The sequence below is a fragment of the Ammospiza nelsoni genome, chromosome 13, assembly GCF_027579445.1.
Source record: "Ammospiza nelsoni isolate bAmmNel1 chromosome 13, bAmmNel1.pri, whole genome shotgun sequence".
NCBI lineage: Eukaryota > Metazoa > Chordata > Aves > Passeriformes > Passerellidae > Ammospiza > Ammospiza nelsoni.
The window spans coordinates 11,557,350-11,576,005 of NC_080645.1; the positions used below are offsets into that span (position 1 = coordinate 11,557,350).

General features: G+C 36.2%; 1 protein-coding gene across 1 annotated transcript in view; it reads left to right on the forward strand.

The window, feature by feature from the left end:
- The window catches only part of FTO (FTO alpha-ketoglutarate dependent dioxygenase), a 222,354-nt gene that overhangs the window by 32,804 nt on the left and 170,894 nt on the right, over window positions 1–18,656 (forward strand). The window contains exons 2-3 of the mRNA XM_059481337.1: window positions 6,979–7,056; window positions 11,940–12,597. Of these exons, the coding sequence (XP_059337320.1) occupies window positions 6,979–7,056; window positions 11,940–12,597 (736 nt within the window). The remainder of the gene's footprint in view (window positions 1–6,978; window positions 7,057–11,939; window positions 12,598–18,656) is intronic.

Consider the following 18,656-nt stretch of genomic DNA (forward strand, 5'->3'; position numbering starts at 1 on the left):
TGTGATTTTTATATCCCTTAAAAGACATTGTTAAGTGATGCAAATGTGTTAATATTGTTCTCCTGTGTGTCTTCAAATCTGACTAAGTTGTGCTGCTTTGGAAAGATGTTGAGAGTGAATTCATTGTAACCATGATCACACGTCAGTGATGGTTACTTTTAAATTGTTTTGGGCAGAGGAGGAAGAATTCCACAAAGCTTCTGCTCAAGGCCTCCTCTAGTGAGCAATGCTGGAAGGAAAATCTGAGTTGATCATGTCCTTGAAAAGGGCAAAGCACAAAGATGGAAGAGCAGAGGCAGGGAGCACAAGGCAAGAAGTCTGGTGCTGCTTCTGCAGCAGGAGCCCAGGGAACTGGCATAGCCCTTCCTTTGGTGCATTTTTGGCAGTGATTTTATTAATTGTGGCACATGCTCTCAAGAATTACCTTGTTGATGCCTCTTTTAAAATGCATCATCTGTATGCCTGGTGAAATGTGACTAACAGAAAAGAAAAGTGTTCCTGGAATACATTTCCTTTTATCTGTAAGGCTTTAAACCATCTTCCTGTCTTTTCATTCTGCAGTGAAGAATACAGTTACGCATTCTGCAAATGTGTGCATATGATGTCTTGGAGGGCTGTAAAGGTGTTCAGATTTCACCAAGTTGTAAGGGCTTTTAGACTTTCATAGTGCTTATTGTGCTAATAAAACTCTGGAAAATAATTTGGTTCTGTAAAAATACCAAGAATCAACAATTTTGTAATGGCCTGTGAAGATGTTCAAATACTGTGTAATGGGCATGACAGCTACAGTATGTGAAATTTAATGCTCTAGCTCCTTATTGATCTTCCTTGTAGCCCATTGCATGGCACATGCATTTGCACTTAACACCTGCTCTTTCTGCATTAACACTATCTTCTGCAGTGTCACCAAGGGCAGGCTGGATGCTGCATTTGATGCTAAGCTGAAGTATTTAAGGGAATATCTATATTTTTTTCATATCCTTTTTACCTCACTTTTGACTGCTTTATTTTCTGGATGATATTTTAATACTTGGAGTTTTTTCCTCCCTTTTAAAAGTGTTCCTATTAAACATTGGTTGCTTCTACCATTACTTATCAATATATATAGAGACCGGCAGTCTTGCCAGGCTTGTTATTTTCTGGAAATGATGAAAAGCTGCAAGAAAATTTAGTTTATCTTTGATTTTGCTGGTAGTTCTGAAAAATTGTGTCAGTGTGACGTGCCAGTGTTTGTGTTGGAAAGTTCTTTGTCTATATCTACAGAAGGTAGGAGCCTGTTGCAAAGGTTCTGAATCTGCTTTTCAAGCTGTCAGCCCTTGGGTTTCAGTCTGGAGGTCCTTGGTCTGTTCTGTGGTTATTGGTCAATGTGTTTGCTCTTACTTTGCTACATTAATTAGATATTGAATCCCACTGAGGTTTGCACAATTCCACATTGCAGATATGCAATATTTCCCCAAAATAACATGGAGATTCTTTCTGTTTCTTTGAGGCCTTCAGGCATAAATAGCACCATGTCAGCATTACTTTCCATTCTTGAGCATAATGCGCAGCTCCTAAGGCTACAGAGACCTGGTGCCATGTGTCCTGGTAATGGATTTCCATGGAAGTTAGGAACCATCAATATCTTCATGTCATTAGAACACGAGATGAGCAGCAACGCCAAATGTGTCACTGCTGTGACATTAACCCTTGTTATAGTTTTTATTTTATCTGTCTTTATTCTTTATTGAATCTTGTCTGTCAAGTACTGTTGCTTAGTATTTCACAGCTGGTCAAACCCCCTTGGTTTCTTGGCACTGGGTGGGTAGGGGTGTTTTTGTTAAATCATGCAGAATCAGTTATTGGTGCAGTCACTAAGGTTTCTACCTGCTGACTCTTTGGAGTCAGCTGGTTAAGAATTGCTAGATTAAGAAATCTGGTTTCAGAATCTATTTGCTATCTTTCAGAAACTATGCAATGAGTGACATGCAGATGTACCTCCTTATCTGTGTCCTTATCTGTTCATAAGGATTCACAGCTACGTTGAACTAAACACTGTCTTAGTTGTGTTTTCTTAACTACATGTGTGATCTTGTGTCCACATGTATAAGAAGAAGCTAAGAACTGGAGATCTGGTTAAAATTTGATAATTTCAAAGTTTAAATGTTCTTGCTTTTCCCCTAGTACGTAGAGCTGGCCCATTTACTAACTGGTACCTGCTGCAAGAGGATGCACAAATGCTGGGAGGGAACAAGATGTGAGTGATGATACCAAGATGCTTGCAGTGATGGTAAAAGAAGTAGAAGTTTATTCAAATATACAGAGGGGCCTTAGGGACATTTTGTCAGCCCAGTGTCTGTGTTTGAACTATTTATTACTTCATATTTTTATTACGATTACGTGCAGTGCTAATCCATGTGTGACAAATCTACACTCAGCTAGGTAAGGAAATTGCCAGTTCTGTTCCATTAACAGCCCCTGGCCAAAGGAACAATGTTCCTGTAGGTTAAAACAACAATTAAGGGGCCCTTAACACTTCAAGATGGGGAAAGAGGGGATACTGGCAGCAGTATTTTCACACATTGCTGAGCTGCTTCAATGCATAAATTAACTCTTGGTTCAGTTACATCAGTGCAGTGTGTTGTGCATATGCATGACTGGTCTGTGTGTGTGTGAACCAAAGCCTGGGCCTGTTGATTTAGGAGAAAGGGTAAGAGAGGTTGAAATTAGTAAGCAAAGCCAAACGGTACCTTTGCAGCAGGGAATATCAAACAGTCTTTGTGACAGCTACTCACAGATGCTGATGTAAGACCCGAGGTCCTGGCATGGCAGTGGATTGTTCATTACGTAATTTTTTTCATGCCCAGGTCACTTGAACTGCATTTTGTTACTTCTGTAGCTGGAGCTGTTTGTTCAGTGGAAGAATAACAAGTATAATTTATTGTACTATAATTAGCTAGTGAATATATGGGGCAGGAAATATTGCTAGACCATTGTCGATATTTTTAATATGAGTTTCTATAGAATAATAATAATCATACATATTTTTGCCCTTAATATAAAATGTTTTTGACTTATATTAGGGAGGCAAGGAGATCAGCTTGTAGTATGCAGAGTGTGGTACAGTATGGTCATATGTCTGTCTACCAGTATTTTTGAGAGGCTGTATTGTAGAATGTGACACAGACAAGGTTTTTGGTAAGTCTTGAATGTAATGAAGAGTAGACTGGCAATATAACATTTTCATGTCAGTAAATGGTGTTGTAAAATTGTCCAGTCCCTTAAGATCTTTTGATGAGTAGAGTTTACAGAAATAATTTGAAGGAAAAAAACCTCTGAAATCTAATATATGTGATAATGGAGAAATAAAAGCTGTAATGGTACATTTAGGATGTATTTTTTATTACTCTAGGTTCATTTCTGACATAACTTCTTTTAGTGAACCACTTGAATGATCTTGGTAGCTATGAAGTTTTAATAGCTAACACTTGGAAAGCCTTGTAGTTTAAACAAATGTCAACTTCAAAATCACATTCCTTCCTTAAGAAACTATCCCAGTTTTATTTTTTATAAAAAACCCTACATGTGAAAGGCTGTTAGGAGGTAATGTTTTAGAAGTTCCTGTAAAGTGGTGACTTTTTTCTTGATGGGGTCTTAGTACTGTGTCACAAAATTTTTGCTGTATGTTTAATCTTCCTCCTTTATAAAATTGTTTATTAAGCATTTTAGAGCACTGACCCTTTGCTTCATGCAGGATTTGAAAGAAATCAATGTTTTACTAGAGTTGATTAAAGAAAAGAATGAAAGAGAAACACAAGCCCTAATGGACATTCTTATGTGGGTAAAAAAAGGTAATAGGAAGGAGAGATTTTTGGGAAACCAAAGGTTTGCATCTGAACTGTGATTCAGATCTTTTTTTCATGATAATAGGCATTCCCAGGCATTCTAAACCTGGTAACCTTTTGGAAAATAAAAGACTGTTGGGGAAAACTGTTGGAGTAGGAGATTATACTTTCTTATGCTTTGAATAATGGTTCTTCTTTTATGATCTGTCCCTGAAATTTCTGCGAAAGCATTGGGCTGCATTAAAAACAACAACAACAAAAAAACCAATTGTTTTACTAGTTCTGGTCTCAAGTAGTCTCAGAAGTGTAAAAACTGCCACAGACAGTTAGCAAACTTTTTAAGATGAAAAAATGGGCAATGTTTTAAGAACTTCTGATGAGAGGAGTTGGTGCAGAGGGGCTGTTGTAGGCTGGGGGTGGAGATGATGTTCCGAAGCTGCCACACCATCCTCTCTGCACCCTCACCTCTTTGCTGTGCTTCTGTTACTTCTCTTGCTCTGTGACAAACAAGGCACCACTTCTCTTGCCAGGAAAAATAAACAATTACATGTATAGTGATTGAGAGATTCCAATTATTAATATTACACTTGCTGAATTTTACAACTGTCTCAATAATCTTATTTATTATTAATGAATGAGCAGAGATTAATGTCTGCAGGATGTGCATTTTGCACTTTAAAACTGGACATCTAAAAGTCAGATTTAGAAAAATGCTTTTTAAGAAGCCTGACACCTTCAAGTAAAGGCATTTTTTTAGTTTTTACTGGGGGGGTTATGTGTTTGGAGAACCAATAGACAATGCTTATGTAACACTGCTTAGACTTTCACATCAGCCAGCTGGTATAGCCAGATATTCAGTTTTTCTTTTTTTTTTTTTTTTCCCTACTTTTTGGAGGTATTTGTGAGTAGCTTGATGTTTTTGACATCTGTGTGACAGCTTCTTGCATAAGAGATGAGCAGCATGTTCTACCACCCAGCTGTGTGTATTAGTCTGCACTTCAAGCTGAAGAGCAGCACTTAGCCAGATCTGACAATCAAATGTGAACTACTACTACCTATACACAAGAGTGGATTTTAATGTTGTGTGCTTTTTGCTAAGAGCCTGAGACTTGACAAAGAAATTGTCAGAATCTCTCTTCTTCCTGCCTTTTTTTTTTTCTTCCCACTGATTTGAGTCCATGTTAAAATATCTTATTTTTTTCCCTGCAGTTTAATATGGTTTATCTTACAGATAGCAAAGCCAGTCTAATGTTTCAGCCATTTCATGTTAATAAAATTCTGGCAATCTTTTGGTAATAGAGGAGTGTAATTGTTTTAGAAAATGCAGGAAATCAGTGTGTCGTTTTTGCCAACTTAATCTGAAGTTACAATCTGCTGGGTTTCACCAATGACTTCATGTCAACATCCCAACAACCTGTCCCCAAACAAAACTGAGGACATAAAGAAATTACAGCACTAGTTCAAAACTGTCAGTGCTGCTCTTCTCAGGCTTGTTAAGAATTGTGAGTGTGGAGATGAGTGGGAGCCACCTGCTCTGATTGTAGTTCGACTGATCTGTGAACCTTAACATCCTCTACACTTCCACCTGACTTTAAGCCTCTGTTGCCTTTCTCGATGCTTAAATTTGAGTAAAAGGAATTCATTGTCACAGAATGCACAGTTATACTCCATAGTTCAGCTTTCCTTGTTGATGTGTTTGCTATAAGCCAGGAGTTAGTTAATACATGAAATGTTTTATCTTCCTTTTTTAAATAGTAGTGTCTGAAGAGGAAAGATCTGGTTTCACCTTGTTTTGAACTTGGTTTCATGAAAGTGTTAGTCATACCTTTTTATTTACTTATTGTTTCCCTTTGTATTATACCCTTAATATTACTTTTAAAACAGCGTTCCATTTCCATCTGTTCTTTCTCTTACAACATAAAAATATTGAGTTGTTTCTTGTGCTAGTGTTTATGTAGTTGAAAATATTGCAATCAAAATAAGAATTTGAGTCCTGTTGTATATTTAAGCATTATGGCAGATACAGTTTTATGGTCTTTGAGTTGCAAGTAAGTTGAAATTTGTTAATAATCAAAGTTTGTAAAAAGCAATCCTCACAATCTAAAAGAAAGAAGAAGTAGAGGAAGGAGTTTATTAATCTTCTAGGTCAGAACTTCCACTGTAATAATTTTGACACTGTGGTTAAGCTATACTTTAATTGAATTAGTGTTGAGTTAGTCTGTGAGTAGATAAGGATGAATGGATCTGTCATGGATCAGGATTGTTTTATTCCAGAGATTCTGGTGGCATGTTCCACACACCACTTGCACTTGGCAAATTATTAACACAGTTAATTGTATAGTGCCACAAAAAATCTATTTTGATTGATAAAAACCTGAACAATACAATTTGGAGAGGCATCAGGCTTTTATCTTAGCAATTTATTAGTGATCACATTGAGTAAATATTGGTGGAGATGCTCTCAGTCTAAACAAGAAGTAAAAATGGAGTTCAGAGAATGAGGGAACAGAGGAAACCTGTTTTTACAGCAGCTGGTTCTTTGTGCACTCCCAACATCAGACTGGATTTATGCTGTCTCTGGGATGGCAGTTCTTCAGGATGGCGTTTTAAATATGGTCAGGCTGTGAGGGCTTTGGGCTACAGTAGATTGTGCTTTCCTTTTCTTTCATAAACTATTGCAGGAAATATTTTAGAGTACCCCCAACATTGAGCCTTATTGTTTTAATGAAGTGGTCATTGAGCCCTTTGATGAAATATGAGCTTTTTACCCATTGGCTGCACAAATTGAAGTAAAAAAGAACATGGAAGGAAACAAGAAATGAGTGTGTAGTTGTAAAGTAGGCATAGGTCTGAAGAACATAAGGCAGAGATGAATTTGGATCAGTGTAACAAGGACTGATACCTATAAAAGAACCTGGGAGTAAAAGAACTCATGGGCTCTAAAACTGTCTAAACTGAATTACTGCTTTGTAACGAGAGAAGTCCCCCTTATTTTTTTTTTTGTTTTACTTATTTAATTTTCCAGATTTGAAGGTAGTAAGAGAAGTAATTGCACCTGGTTTTGCCATTGAAATACAACTACTTTTATACTTCTCTGTTTATATCTTGGTTTTTACGTGTAATTTTCTGTTTGAATTTTGCTCCTCCAAAACAGAAGAAAAAACTTCTTGAAGAACTTGGGGAGAACAGACTTCCATATCTGACACCAGCCGACGCTGATTTCCACCAGCTGGTAACGTATTTCTTTTAAATAATTTTAAACTAAAATGGCTGTTTGCACTGAGCAACAAATAAATCTTCCTTCAGAGACACTGAAATCTGATATGAAAAAAGGTATCCTGATAGCTGATAATGCACTTCCAGGTGGAGTGAAATAAGATCTCTAGAACTGAGATGTTCCCAAATGAGAACTTGCTGAACTTTATTTTTATGTGTGTGCCCTCACTACAAGTAATGTATAACATTTAATCACAGTTTTTCATGCTTTGCTGAAGCAAAATACGTCACCATTCTTTTAATTTATTTTTTAATAAAATTAAAAATTTAGGGTGAGAGTGGTGAAGAGATCTTTGTAGCTCCTGTTTGGCAAAATAGGGGGAATATTAATGTAGAAATTTCAAGTATGAGGAGCTTAATTCTACTTTCCAGCAATAAGGAATTGTTAATTCTTGGCTTGCAAAACAAACTGGAAATGGAATGCCTCAAATGAAACCAAACAGAAGGATCAGGCCCAGTAGCCACATGAGCAGTAAACCAAGTGAGTGTATGCAAGAATATAGTGAATAAATAGAATTTTCTGCATCTGTCTTGGATCTTTCTAGATCAGCTAGGTTCAATCAGATCAAATTTGATCATGGTGAGAGAAAAAGCATGAGGAATAACCGGGCTGTTTGAAGAGCTCCAGTGACCATGCTCACATTACACAACACAGGAGTGGTGCCTGCCTTGTGTTGATACATGGCTCAAAGATGTGCAAGTGTAGAAGAGCTGGGAGAATTTATAAGAGTAACAACAGATGGATTTTATTATTTCTTCTTTTTATACACAAAATCCCCAACACATTCTTTTCAGTCTTAAACTTAATGCTCATGAAGAAATTCTTCCCCCTTGTAAGAAGTGGGCAGCTGACTTTTCCTCCATCCTAGTCCTGTTACATCCTCTCCTGTTTGTTCTCTTCTCTGATGCTGCCAAGAGCTGCTGTGCCCAGCATCTTTTTCTTTTTCACATCTTTGTAAATTCAGCTTCTCCTGGAGCTGATGTGAAAAGAGAAGGTGGGATCTCATTTGCTCAGGGTCAGTGACCCATAAGTACAGAAGACAATGGGAACAAGATAAGCAGTAAAATCACACCTGTTCAATCCTTAATAAATTTTCGATAGATTCTTTTTGCAAAAATAGGATTATACTTTTTATGTAGTGTATATGTGATGCTAGATATTTTTAAGTATATAGGCTAATCATAAGCATCACAAACACCTTTTGAAGTCTGTGGTGGTTATGAAATGTTCATAGAATCACAGCTGTAGAAATTGCAAGTTCAAGGATGCTTAAATGCACTACAGCTGGAGAGGAAAAGAAGGGTGAGAGCTTGAAGACAACAAATCAGCAAAGTAAAATTTCACATACAGTTTAGTTTTATAGTCTGTCTTTCCTGGACAGACCTGCCCTATTCCTTGAAGGATCTCTATCTTATGAAACAGTACTCTTTGAACATGTTGGAAAAGTTAGGTAGGATGCAAACAAAAAAACTGTCTTATCCTGTTGGGTATGGAAGTGTACAGCCTGAACAGAAGTAACAAATTCCATCACAAGCAAAACTTCCACTGACATCCTCTTTCCATGTGTTTTTCCTGATAAAGGATTTTGGAAATGGGCCCCAAGCCATCAGCTGAAACAATGCAATGTTTAAAGCCAGTATAGAACAAGAAGGGGGCTGTAACAAGGTGGTTCACAAATATTTGAAGTACAGACTATAATTTCATGATGCACATGGCAGTTTGCTTATCAAGGGTCCTTGTTGCTGATTCCTAACTTTATTCTGTCACTCAAGTCCATAGGGTGGTTCTCTGTGTTGAGTATCACCATCAAAAAGCGAAAGCATATTTAAAATCTTGTGCAATAGTCACAAAAAGATTTGAACATCAAATGTGGTTGGTTTTTTTTCTGTACTGTAGTTGCCTGTAATGCTGCCACTTCTTTCAGAGTGAGCAGTGAGCTGACCTTTAGTACTGGCTGTCAGAGTTACAACACAGAGTACATGATCACTGCCCTTCCCCACCCCCCAGAACAACAAGGTGTCCAGTGTGAGCCCAGCAGTCACCCCGTGTTCTGATCCTGTAATTCTTTCCTCATGGAGGGCACAGCACAGGCACTGCTGGGGGATTTATGGAAGACCAGGCTCTTTTCATGTGATGTGTCAGAAATGTGTTTCCACTTCCTGATTTCTTTTGAGATACCTTAATGATAAAATAGTTCTTAAGCATGTGATCTTAAAGCACAACCCAAAGGTAACAGGCCTCTGACTTGGCTGGCAGCAAAATGTGCAAGGCATTACCTCTGCAGCTCAGGAGGGGAATACAATGTTGTTTCCTTTGTAAAATCTGTGTTCTTCCTTTGTAGTGCATGTTTTCAGGGATTTCATTGCCTTACGTCATATTGTTATTTCCCTCCTTCTGTTTCTAATAATTGTTGGGAATTTCGTGTGTGTGATTAATGTCAGAAATTCAGTGTATTTATATTTTCATATTAATGGTTTAAAATATATACAATTAGTGACTGTTTTAATACACTACAATAGCATATGTAATGTGGTATGAGTATGTATACAGAATTATTTAAAGAAATACTGGGGTACTGCTATAGAACTGTTAGAGCTCTTTCTTTCATACAGGGCATTTGCATAATGAAAGAAATAATAAAGAATAATCTTTATATGTCACAACATAGAATATTCTGGCATTCTTAAGTAACATTATGAAAGAATATTTGATTCACATCAGCCTGTACCTTCACATCTGACTGTAGCCTATAGCTCCAAGTCCTAAATTTACACTTACTAATTTCATTAGTTGTTGTTTTTAGGGACTTTTTTCATTGTACTGTTCATAGGCAGGAGATACACAGCACTGATAGAAGCAAAAGGGGCAGTTCAGGACCTCTAAAGGAATAATTTCAGGCTTTTGACAAGCTCAGGTGAATGCAGCTTATCAAATTTGGATTCATTTCTTTGAATGAAAGCTGTGATCCTGTGCTCTGGGGTTGTAGAGGGACCTTCACACAGATCTGGGACTGTTTTCAAGCTTTGGTGTTTGAAGCTAAGCATGTAAATACAATTGTCAGAAATTATTGTCTGTAGATGCTGTTACAGGGGTTCATTTTCCTCTCTCTAGGAAGCTGGTTTTTGGAACTATAAGATTGTATAAAGAAAAGGAGTTAGCTTCACTGTAAAAATTTACAAGGAATAGTGGCGAGGTTTATAGATAAACCAAGATTTATTATATGTAATCATTATTTTTAAAATAGGCTTCCTTTTATGTTCTCCTTTTTAGTAGAAACAAATGATCCTATAAAGCCAGCTCTTCAGTGTTATAGGATAACAGTGCATTATGATGCAAAAGTCTGTTTTCATGCAGTGGAAAATGTGAATTCTTACTGCCTGGTTTGTATTTTTTAAGGGCACGTTCTTTGGATTTTAAAATTAATTTCCTGAAAGGCAGGTTCAAATGAGACTTGGAAGTAGATAGTGCTGGTAAAGTGGGTTTGAGTTGTGCCAGAAGGGGCTCACAGATGGGTTGTAGGTCAGTGTGGTGTTTTGTGCCGGTGACTTTTATTTATCTTTTTAAGAGCACTTTGAACATAAGCTATTAGACTAATAAAAGTTTTGGCAGATCACTTTTATGCATCCATGTGCTTTTGACCATTGCCTAATGCCTTCAGATTTCAGTCTACCTTAATATGTGTCCCCACATCACCATCAGTACCTACCGTTTCTCCAAACTCCCAAATAATTTCTGGACAAAAGGAAATAGGTGTGGTGAGTCCTCAGGAGCTTCACAAATGATAATTGATGCCTGATACACTCACATTACAGCCCCTCCTTAGTAGGGCACTAGTGTGCATCTGTTTCTTTTATTTATCTATTAATTTTAATGAAATATGTAAGAACCCACTCTCTAAAAGAAGTTATTCCCCAGCCTTTGTCCAGTTTGCCAAACAGTCTCAGCAGTAGTTAAAGCAGATTTACAGGCAACCAATAAAAGGTGTGATTATGTGATACTCCCTTCCTTAGAAAACCAGATTAACAAAATAAAATTATCCAAGCCCTCCTGGAGTGGGAAGCAGCACTGTGCATGCAAAGCAAGAAGCTGCTGATTACAGAGTTGTACCTTGCTGGGAGTTGCTGCCTCCACACACTGCTGGGTTCTGACTCCAGCTGATACCAGGGCTGGTGTGGTCACAAGAGGATATGAGGGAAAAGGACACTAGAGGTAGGGAGCTGGGGAAGCAATAACTTTGGACATTTTCTGTTATCAAAAGAGAGCTTTTATATAAAATGAGAGATAATTGGCTGGTACTGAGGAATGTAAAAATAGAAAGCACGAGAATGTTAGCAGCGTATTTTTAAAAAATGTACATTTTGATTTTGTTATTTTTTCCCCTGAAAAGTATTGTTAGATAAAGCTATTTGAGTGTATCATGTAGCCCTCTAGATTTCTGTACATCAGAATGAAACTGTTGAAGGGTCTTTGCAACCATTACAAAAAGAGGAATCGCTTTTTGACTGCTGGATATTCTGTTGTTTATATACTTTAAAGTGGCATTATCTACAGATTCATCAGCTGAGCTGTATGTTCTGCTGAACTGTTCTAGAGTCTTTGTATTAATTTACTTGGAGATTTGCTCTAGTTTAAACCACTGGTACATATCCACAGCTTGTGCAATATCCTGATATACGAAAATAAAGTAACAAGATATGACATCCATATCTTCACCACATTCTAGACTTATTCTTGTTAACTTGACAGCTTTGCCTAGTCTTGAACTATCTTGACTCCTGTAAAAAGAATAATTATTTTCCTCTTATTGCTGTTTGGGTTTTTTTTTTTTTCTCCTTTAGTGGAAGAGCAAGTATTCCAAGCTGATTTTCAGGAAATCTGATACAGTACCTGAAGATCTCCACCAAATGGTACAGGAAAGCTTTCTGGCCCTGCGAGAGCACAACTGTTTCTTTCAAGATCTTGTGAGGATCAAAGGAAAAGATTTCCTTACTCCAGTGTCTCGTATATTAATTGGAAACCCAGGCTGCACTTATAAGTACTTGAATACAAGATTATTTACAGTTCCTTGGCCTACAGAAAGTTATGACATAAAATATTGCAGTCCTCAGATACATGATGCTTGTAAAGCATTAAAGAGACTTAATGACTACTTGCATATTGAAACAGTCCAGGCATTACAAGGACAAAATTTGCTTGAGAACAAAGAAATTAAAGATACTACTGTAGTAGATAGGAAGCAAAGTTTTGCTGCTTCTCTTACAGAGCAAGAGTCTGTTTCAAAAGATCAAAGCAGTGTTTGTGTATCAGAGGATGACAGAAGTATAAAGAACAGAACATCTTATAATTTGACTTTATTAAATTATATGGATCCACTACAAATGCTGTACTTGAAACAGGAGCCTTACTTTGGAATGGGGAGCATGGCAGTGAGCTGGCACCATGATGAGAACCTGGTGGAAAGGTCAGCAGTGGCTGTGTACAGTTACAGCTGTGAAGGTGAGTGGTGGCACCTGACCAGTCACAAAAGTCCCTGGAGTCCCTGAAGCTCTCCTGTGTTCCCTGTGTGTATGGACATAAGCACACCTGCATTTTGTTCTAGACTCGTCACGTGCTTCTGAATGCACTCTGGTACCTTTTGTATTGCAGTCTTATCTTTATTTCCTCCAAAACCTGTACAAAATTCCTGTGTTTACTGCAGCTGGCTTAGCAGTTGTTCTCTAACTAGATTTAAACATTGGTATAATTAATTCCCCGATTAAGAGCCAAGAAAATAAAAATATGTCAAATATCTTTCTTCAGAAAATGCATGTGCATGTTTTCTGTCCTGCAAAATGTTTCACTGTGGTTGGGATCACCATTTTTATAGTGTTATTTATCCTATATGGAGTTGCTTTGCTTTATGCTGATTTTACTACTCTTCTTTCTTTGGAAAGATCATTTTCAGTTGGTTTTGGATAGAAGTATTACTGTATTTACTTAGAAATATATGCATTTTGTCTAGGCTTGCTGTAGTATTAAATTGTGTTTTATGGAGGAGTTGCCAACATTTCTCTAGCTGGGAAGAGTGGACACTTTGCATTAAAACAACTCTTGTCTGACAGACTTTACAGGTTCTTGCTTATTTAAAAATGAATTGCATACAGCATTTAGGGGGGGTGGTGGTAAAAGTGCAGTTGAAGCTTCATTAAATATTTAATTTTTAGTTTAAGGTACCTGCCCCATTTTTATTTTTATTTAAGAGCAAACATGAGGATTTTCTTGTTTGTTTTTTGTTCCCCTAAAAATGCTTGAACAAAGGCTTGGATTTTTTTTAAAGACTCTTGGGTTTTGCAAACATAAGATTAGAATTTAGAACCTTGATTTGAATTAGCAAATTTTCTGTTATGTTTCATCACTCACAATGGGGTTTTTTCTTCTTCCAAAAGTCCTATGATGTTTGCTTCAGAACAGGGGAAGAATTTGCATTGACTTCAGTAGGTTTTGGCTAAGGACTGTGATATAAAAATAATAGTTTATAAAAATCCCACGTGCATTATTTTATTGGTTTTGTTATTAGTTTTGAAACTCAGTGTCACTTTGTTACTTAATGTACAACTGAAGTCATATTATTTGCATTTTCCTAGACGTTAAACATCAACTGGCTTAGCAAATTGAATAGAAGAGATTTCCTGAATGGTAAAAGTGTAATTTTCTTCATGAACTTCTTTCTGTCCTATTTGTCAATGGTAGATGTGTTGGGGTATTTTCCATTGCTGCTGTAGAGAAATATTTTTTCAGTAAGATTTTAAGTTAAAGAAACCTAAACATGAACTTGAAGTAGTAATACTGGGTATGAGGATTTATTGTAGTATGCTTAAAACTTTTTTACTTTAACATAAATTTTGCTTATGGAGGGGTAAAAAAGTGAGTCCTTTAATTTCAGGGAGCTATAAATTAACAAAAATGAAAGCTGCTGAGTTTATTCATAACTCGTTAGTTGATTTTGTTTCTTTTATTCAGTAAGTTAACTAAGTAAAAATTATGGTGTTTTAAAATCTCTGCAAATTCTGTGGAAGATTTGATTGATGTGGGTAGATAGAAATATTTTATATATTTAGGCTAAAAGTTATTTTGATATCTATGGACAATAATTTTTTTGTCGAATACTAAGATTTTTTTCATAAATACACTTACAATTGAAAGTTTGTAGATTTTCTGTAAAGTTTGGAAATAGGAAAACAAAACAAGATCTTTCCAGTAAATAAATTGATTTTTCTATAATTTAAAAAAAATTAAAAGTCGCTACTTGAAATTCTTCTGGTTTCGCATTGCTCAGGTTGGGGTTTTGAGCTTTAGAGGGAGTTCCAGGTGCCTGCCATGGCAGTGGAGCATCGTGGAGAGATGTCCTGCAGTCCCTGTCTGTGTGCCAGCAGCGCCCTCCCATCTGTGCTCAGGGTTGTCATTGTATATCCCGAAAGCAATGACCTGCTTATTCATAACCTGGAAGAAATGGATCCTGTTTGTACTTATGAGTGTGGTTTTGTAACTGAAGTGTTGATAAATGTCTCTTTGTGTTAAAGTTTTGCACCCAGTGCATCCAAGAGGATTTGATTTTAGAGAAGTAGGTTGTCTTTTTTGCTCTTCTGATTTTCTGCTTACAGCCTTCCAATGCTGATGGTTATAAGCTCATCAATGTTTACAATATTATTCTTTCCAGTTCTGTATAATGTCAGTGTTTTGATTGTTTCTGCAACTTAGAAATACTTTCAATATTTCCTATATTACCAGGTCTCCATAACTGTAAAACACGAGGATCTCAACATCTTGTTGAACAATATTGTTGTATCTTTATGGAATCAGGTCTTGACCTTTTATTTTCCATAAATATATTTAGTTTTTATGCCAACATCTTTTATTAGCGCTTCATTAATTTGTTTGGTATTGAGTTAGCATTGAATTCTCAGTGTAGTGTAAAAAGACTCTCACAGAATCACTACAGAATACATAATAAAAAGAGTAGCTGTGGTCAGATTTTTTTTGTTGGAGCTATTTTTCCTTAGAAGATGTAGCTGAGCTGGATTAGTAATTTTCTGGGAGAAAACACTGATTGAGTGGGAAATGCAAACACAAATTAAGCACGTTGATTTTTGTTGGAACTGGCTTGATTCATTTTTTCTGCCAGGTCTTGCATGTTTGTTTTGTCAGCTCTCAATTCCTCAAATCCCCAGTGGACTCTGAGGGTCTGTGGCAGCCTTGGCAGTGGGAGCTCAGGCTTCCAGAGCTGCAGGGCTGGTGCTGCCCTGCCCTGCTGCAAATGCACAGTCCCCAGGTTGTCAGATTTCTGAACAGCAGCAGCCCTTGGAGTCAAGCACTCTTACTGAGCTCTGGCAGCTCTGTCAGACTGTTTAGAGAGGCACAACTCAGGTTATGTGGTTTTCTTTTTACTTTCATTTACGTCTTTGTATCAGTGTTTGTTTTGTACCTACTTAGTGGATTAAATAGCATTAAAACAGATACTACTGTAATTGAAACAACTTGTTTTCTTGTTCATTTGTTCATTGTTTGATGCCATAATGAAAATTTCATGTTTGAAACTTTGATCGGTGTTAATTGGAGTAGAAGCAGTTTTCAATATGCCAGAAAAGAAATTTAGACATCAACATAAAGATATTGGAACAAGCTGATATTCTAATTGGTATCAGTGTTTATTTTCTTGTTTCCAGTGTAAAACTCTTTCAAAGCAACTTCAAATGAAGTACAATTCTAACAACAAAATAAGGTAAACATTTAGCTTGATGCTTTTACTTACATTGCATTAGGTTAAGAGTAGGTTGTCAAGTGATGAGAATAAAAATTTGAGAGGTTTCTTTTTAGTGTGTATGCTGCATGAAAGTGCATGAGTGGTAGTCATATGTAGAACTGAATAGGTTACAGAATGTGTGTTCAATTATACTGCCACTAACAGTATTTGGAATTAATTTACATTTCAGAATTTGTCAAGGAATGGGAATTTCAAATTTTGACCAATTCAGCATTTTTAATAACAGATTAGCTTACAAGTATCCTATCACCTGAGAGCATGAAGGTAAAAGAATTGTTCAGGATTTTAATATAGTAAGCTAATAACTCATATTTATTTTGTGTTGCAGTTATAAAAGTGAATTGCAATCCAGTAGAATAAGGGCATTTTCAAAAATTGGATTTTATCCATGAGAAGTTCCTAATGACTAGCTTTCCATCAGGTCAGTGTAAGTTTTGTAGGAAGTTTTATTACTTTGCAGAGCACTAGTTGGTTCTAAAGATGTTCTTTGAAGTAGAGACTTGTTTCAGTTACAAACTTACAGGAGATGGAAAAAAATGTAAACAGTTGAAGTGTGTCCATCTTTCTCTTACCTGGATTTCCCACAGAGGAAGAGATTAGGTAAGTAGTTTTCTCTAGATTCTTTACCATATCTAGTTTGTTTTCTTGCTGTGTAACTCTTTAACTTCAACACAACTGGCTCTGTCTGCTGACAAGGCAATGTTAAAAGGTTTAACAAACTTGTTAGTTGCAGTGATGACTAATCTTCAAGGACCTTTTGTGCTTGTTTCTTTTGTAAAATCCTATTTTTATGTTTTTACTCTGTGAAGTTAGGAGCAGCATCCTGGCATGTAGCCTAACGATGGCTATTTCATTTAATTGGGAATAAAAATAGAGATGTACTACAGATGTATGTTTCCCTACCATATTAAAAAAAAATTCTGAAACTAGAAAAGTTGTTCAGCACTGAAGTCAATCTAACTTTGTAGTTAACAATAATCTTCTTTATGTACTGCTTAATGAATAAAAACCATGGAGTAGACGTCTTTTGCAGGATTGGAATAATTTCTAATGTCAATAATATAACAGAAATATTACTTGTTGAAATAACAGAAATGGTATGTAGAAATTTTTATCTTGCTTTTGAAGAAATGGGTAAGTGCATGAAATGGTCACAGCTCTAACTTGTAGGGTCTGACCAGTTTGATTTATGTTCTGAAAGCCACAAATTTTTAATGACCCACTAAATTTCACAATAATATATTAGAAGCCCTGTTGTCTAAAAAGAAATCATCCCTTGAATAGACTGTTGTGGGTTGTGAGGTCTCTTTTAAACATCTTCTCATTGATCAAATACAGCCTCTCCTTCAGTAATGAAGGATTGACAGAATATTGTTTGTTCTTATTTTTGTGCTTTTGTTCCTGATTTATGTGGATACAGCATTCCAAACATGAATCGATAAGAACATCGTTGGCAAAATCTTATGTTTTTTTGGTTTTGTGAATGTCAGTATGCAAGAAAAACTTAAATGTTAATAGAATTTAACCTCTTATACTATGGTTTTTCAGTAATGAGGTAGAGGAAATAACTTTGGTAGATACTTCTTTCCCATCAGCTGCTGAGAAGCAAAGCATGCTCTGCTTCTTCCACTTCTTGCATGTAACACATATAAATTGCTATTGAAAGACACTGATAATTTATGTATTTTTTAATTCAGGAAGATGTACCCAAATTCTTTTACATTCTGAAAAAAATCAATCAATCTGTAAAAAATTAATATAACAATGGTCAGTTGGATTTAATGTTGACGTAAATGCTTACAGTCCTTGTTCTTAGCTATGTGTTGGCAGTGATTCTATTTTCTTAAAAAATGATATGTAAGGTTACATTTAGGATATAATTTGGCATTACAGTTTGACTTGAATAGAGATCATTTAGGTTTCAGAGCATCAAAAAGTCTCAAACTCTAGAAAGATTTTGGAGCCAAATAGCCAAGAAACCTTTCAAAGCTACTTTTACTTTCTGTGCTCTGAAACAATAACCAAAGTAGTTCCAGGAAAACAAGTTTCATATTGTTCTGAACCTAACCCTGACCCAAACCTGATAAGATCAGATCTTAGTGCTGGAACATCTCTGAAATTTGAGCTGTCTCATTAAAAGCATAATGCTGTGGCCAATTTTCTGCAGCTACATTCTCTCTTTCATGGTTCTACCATAATTACAGGTTTGATGAGGTATTGTTATGCTGTGGTAAGATTTTACTTCATTGCACCATTTTATTTGGGATTCCAGCTTAAAGGTTTCTTGCAGGCTCAAGTCTGTAAATCTCTGCTGACCAGAATTCAAATCTGCACATAGTTTTGTTGTACTTCCATTAAATACTTTATACTTGACCATTTCTGTATGGCTTACTACAAAATACATTTGTCTTCTTCAGGTGATGGGTATGTGATCCATGATTTATTCACATAATTTATTCTCAAATACTTATGATTTAGATGCATCCAAATGTTTTCACTTACATGGCAACTGTAATTATATCAATAAATATACAGCATCCAATCATTCTTGAGGTATCAGAGAATTTAATAAAAACTTCTTTTTATGTAAAAGTTTTTCAGGATATGCCACAAATGTTAAGGTGTCTATTTTTCCCTTTCTCTCAGTTTTGGGGTAGCTTGCATTTAAAAGCAAGTAGCAGCTTGCTTCCATTTGTTACCAAAATAACATGGTAGGAGCAATCAGTTTCAATTGCTGCTGATAATTATAAGGTGC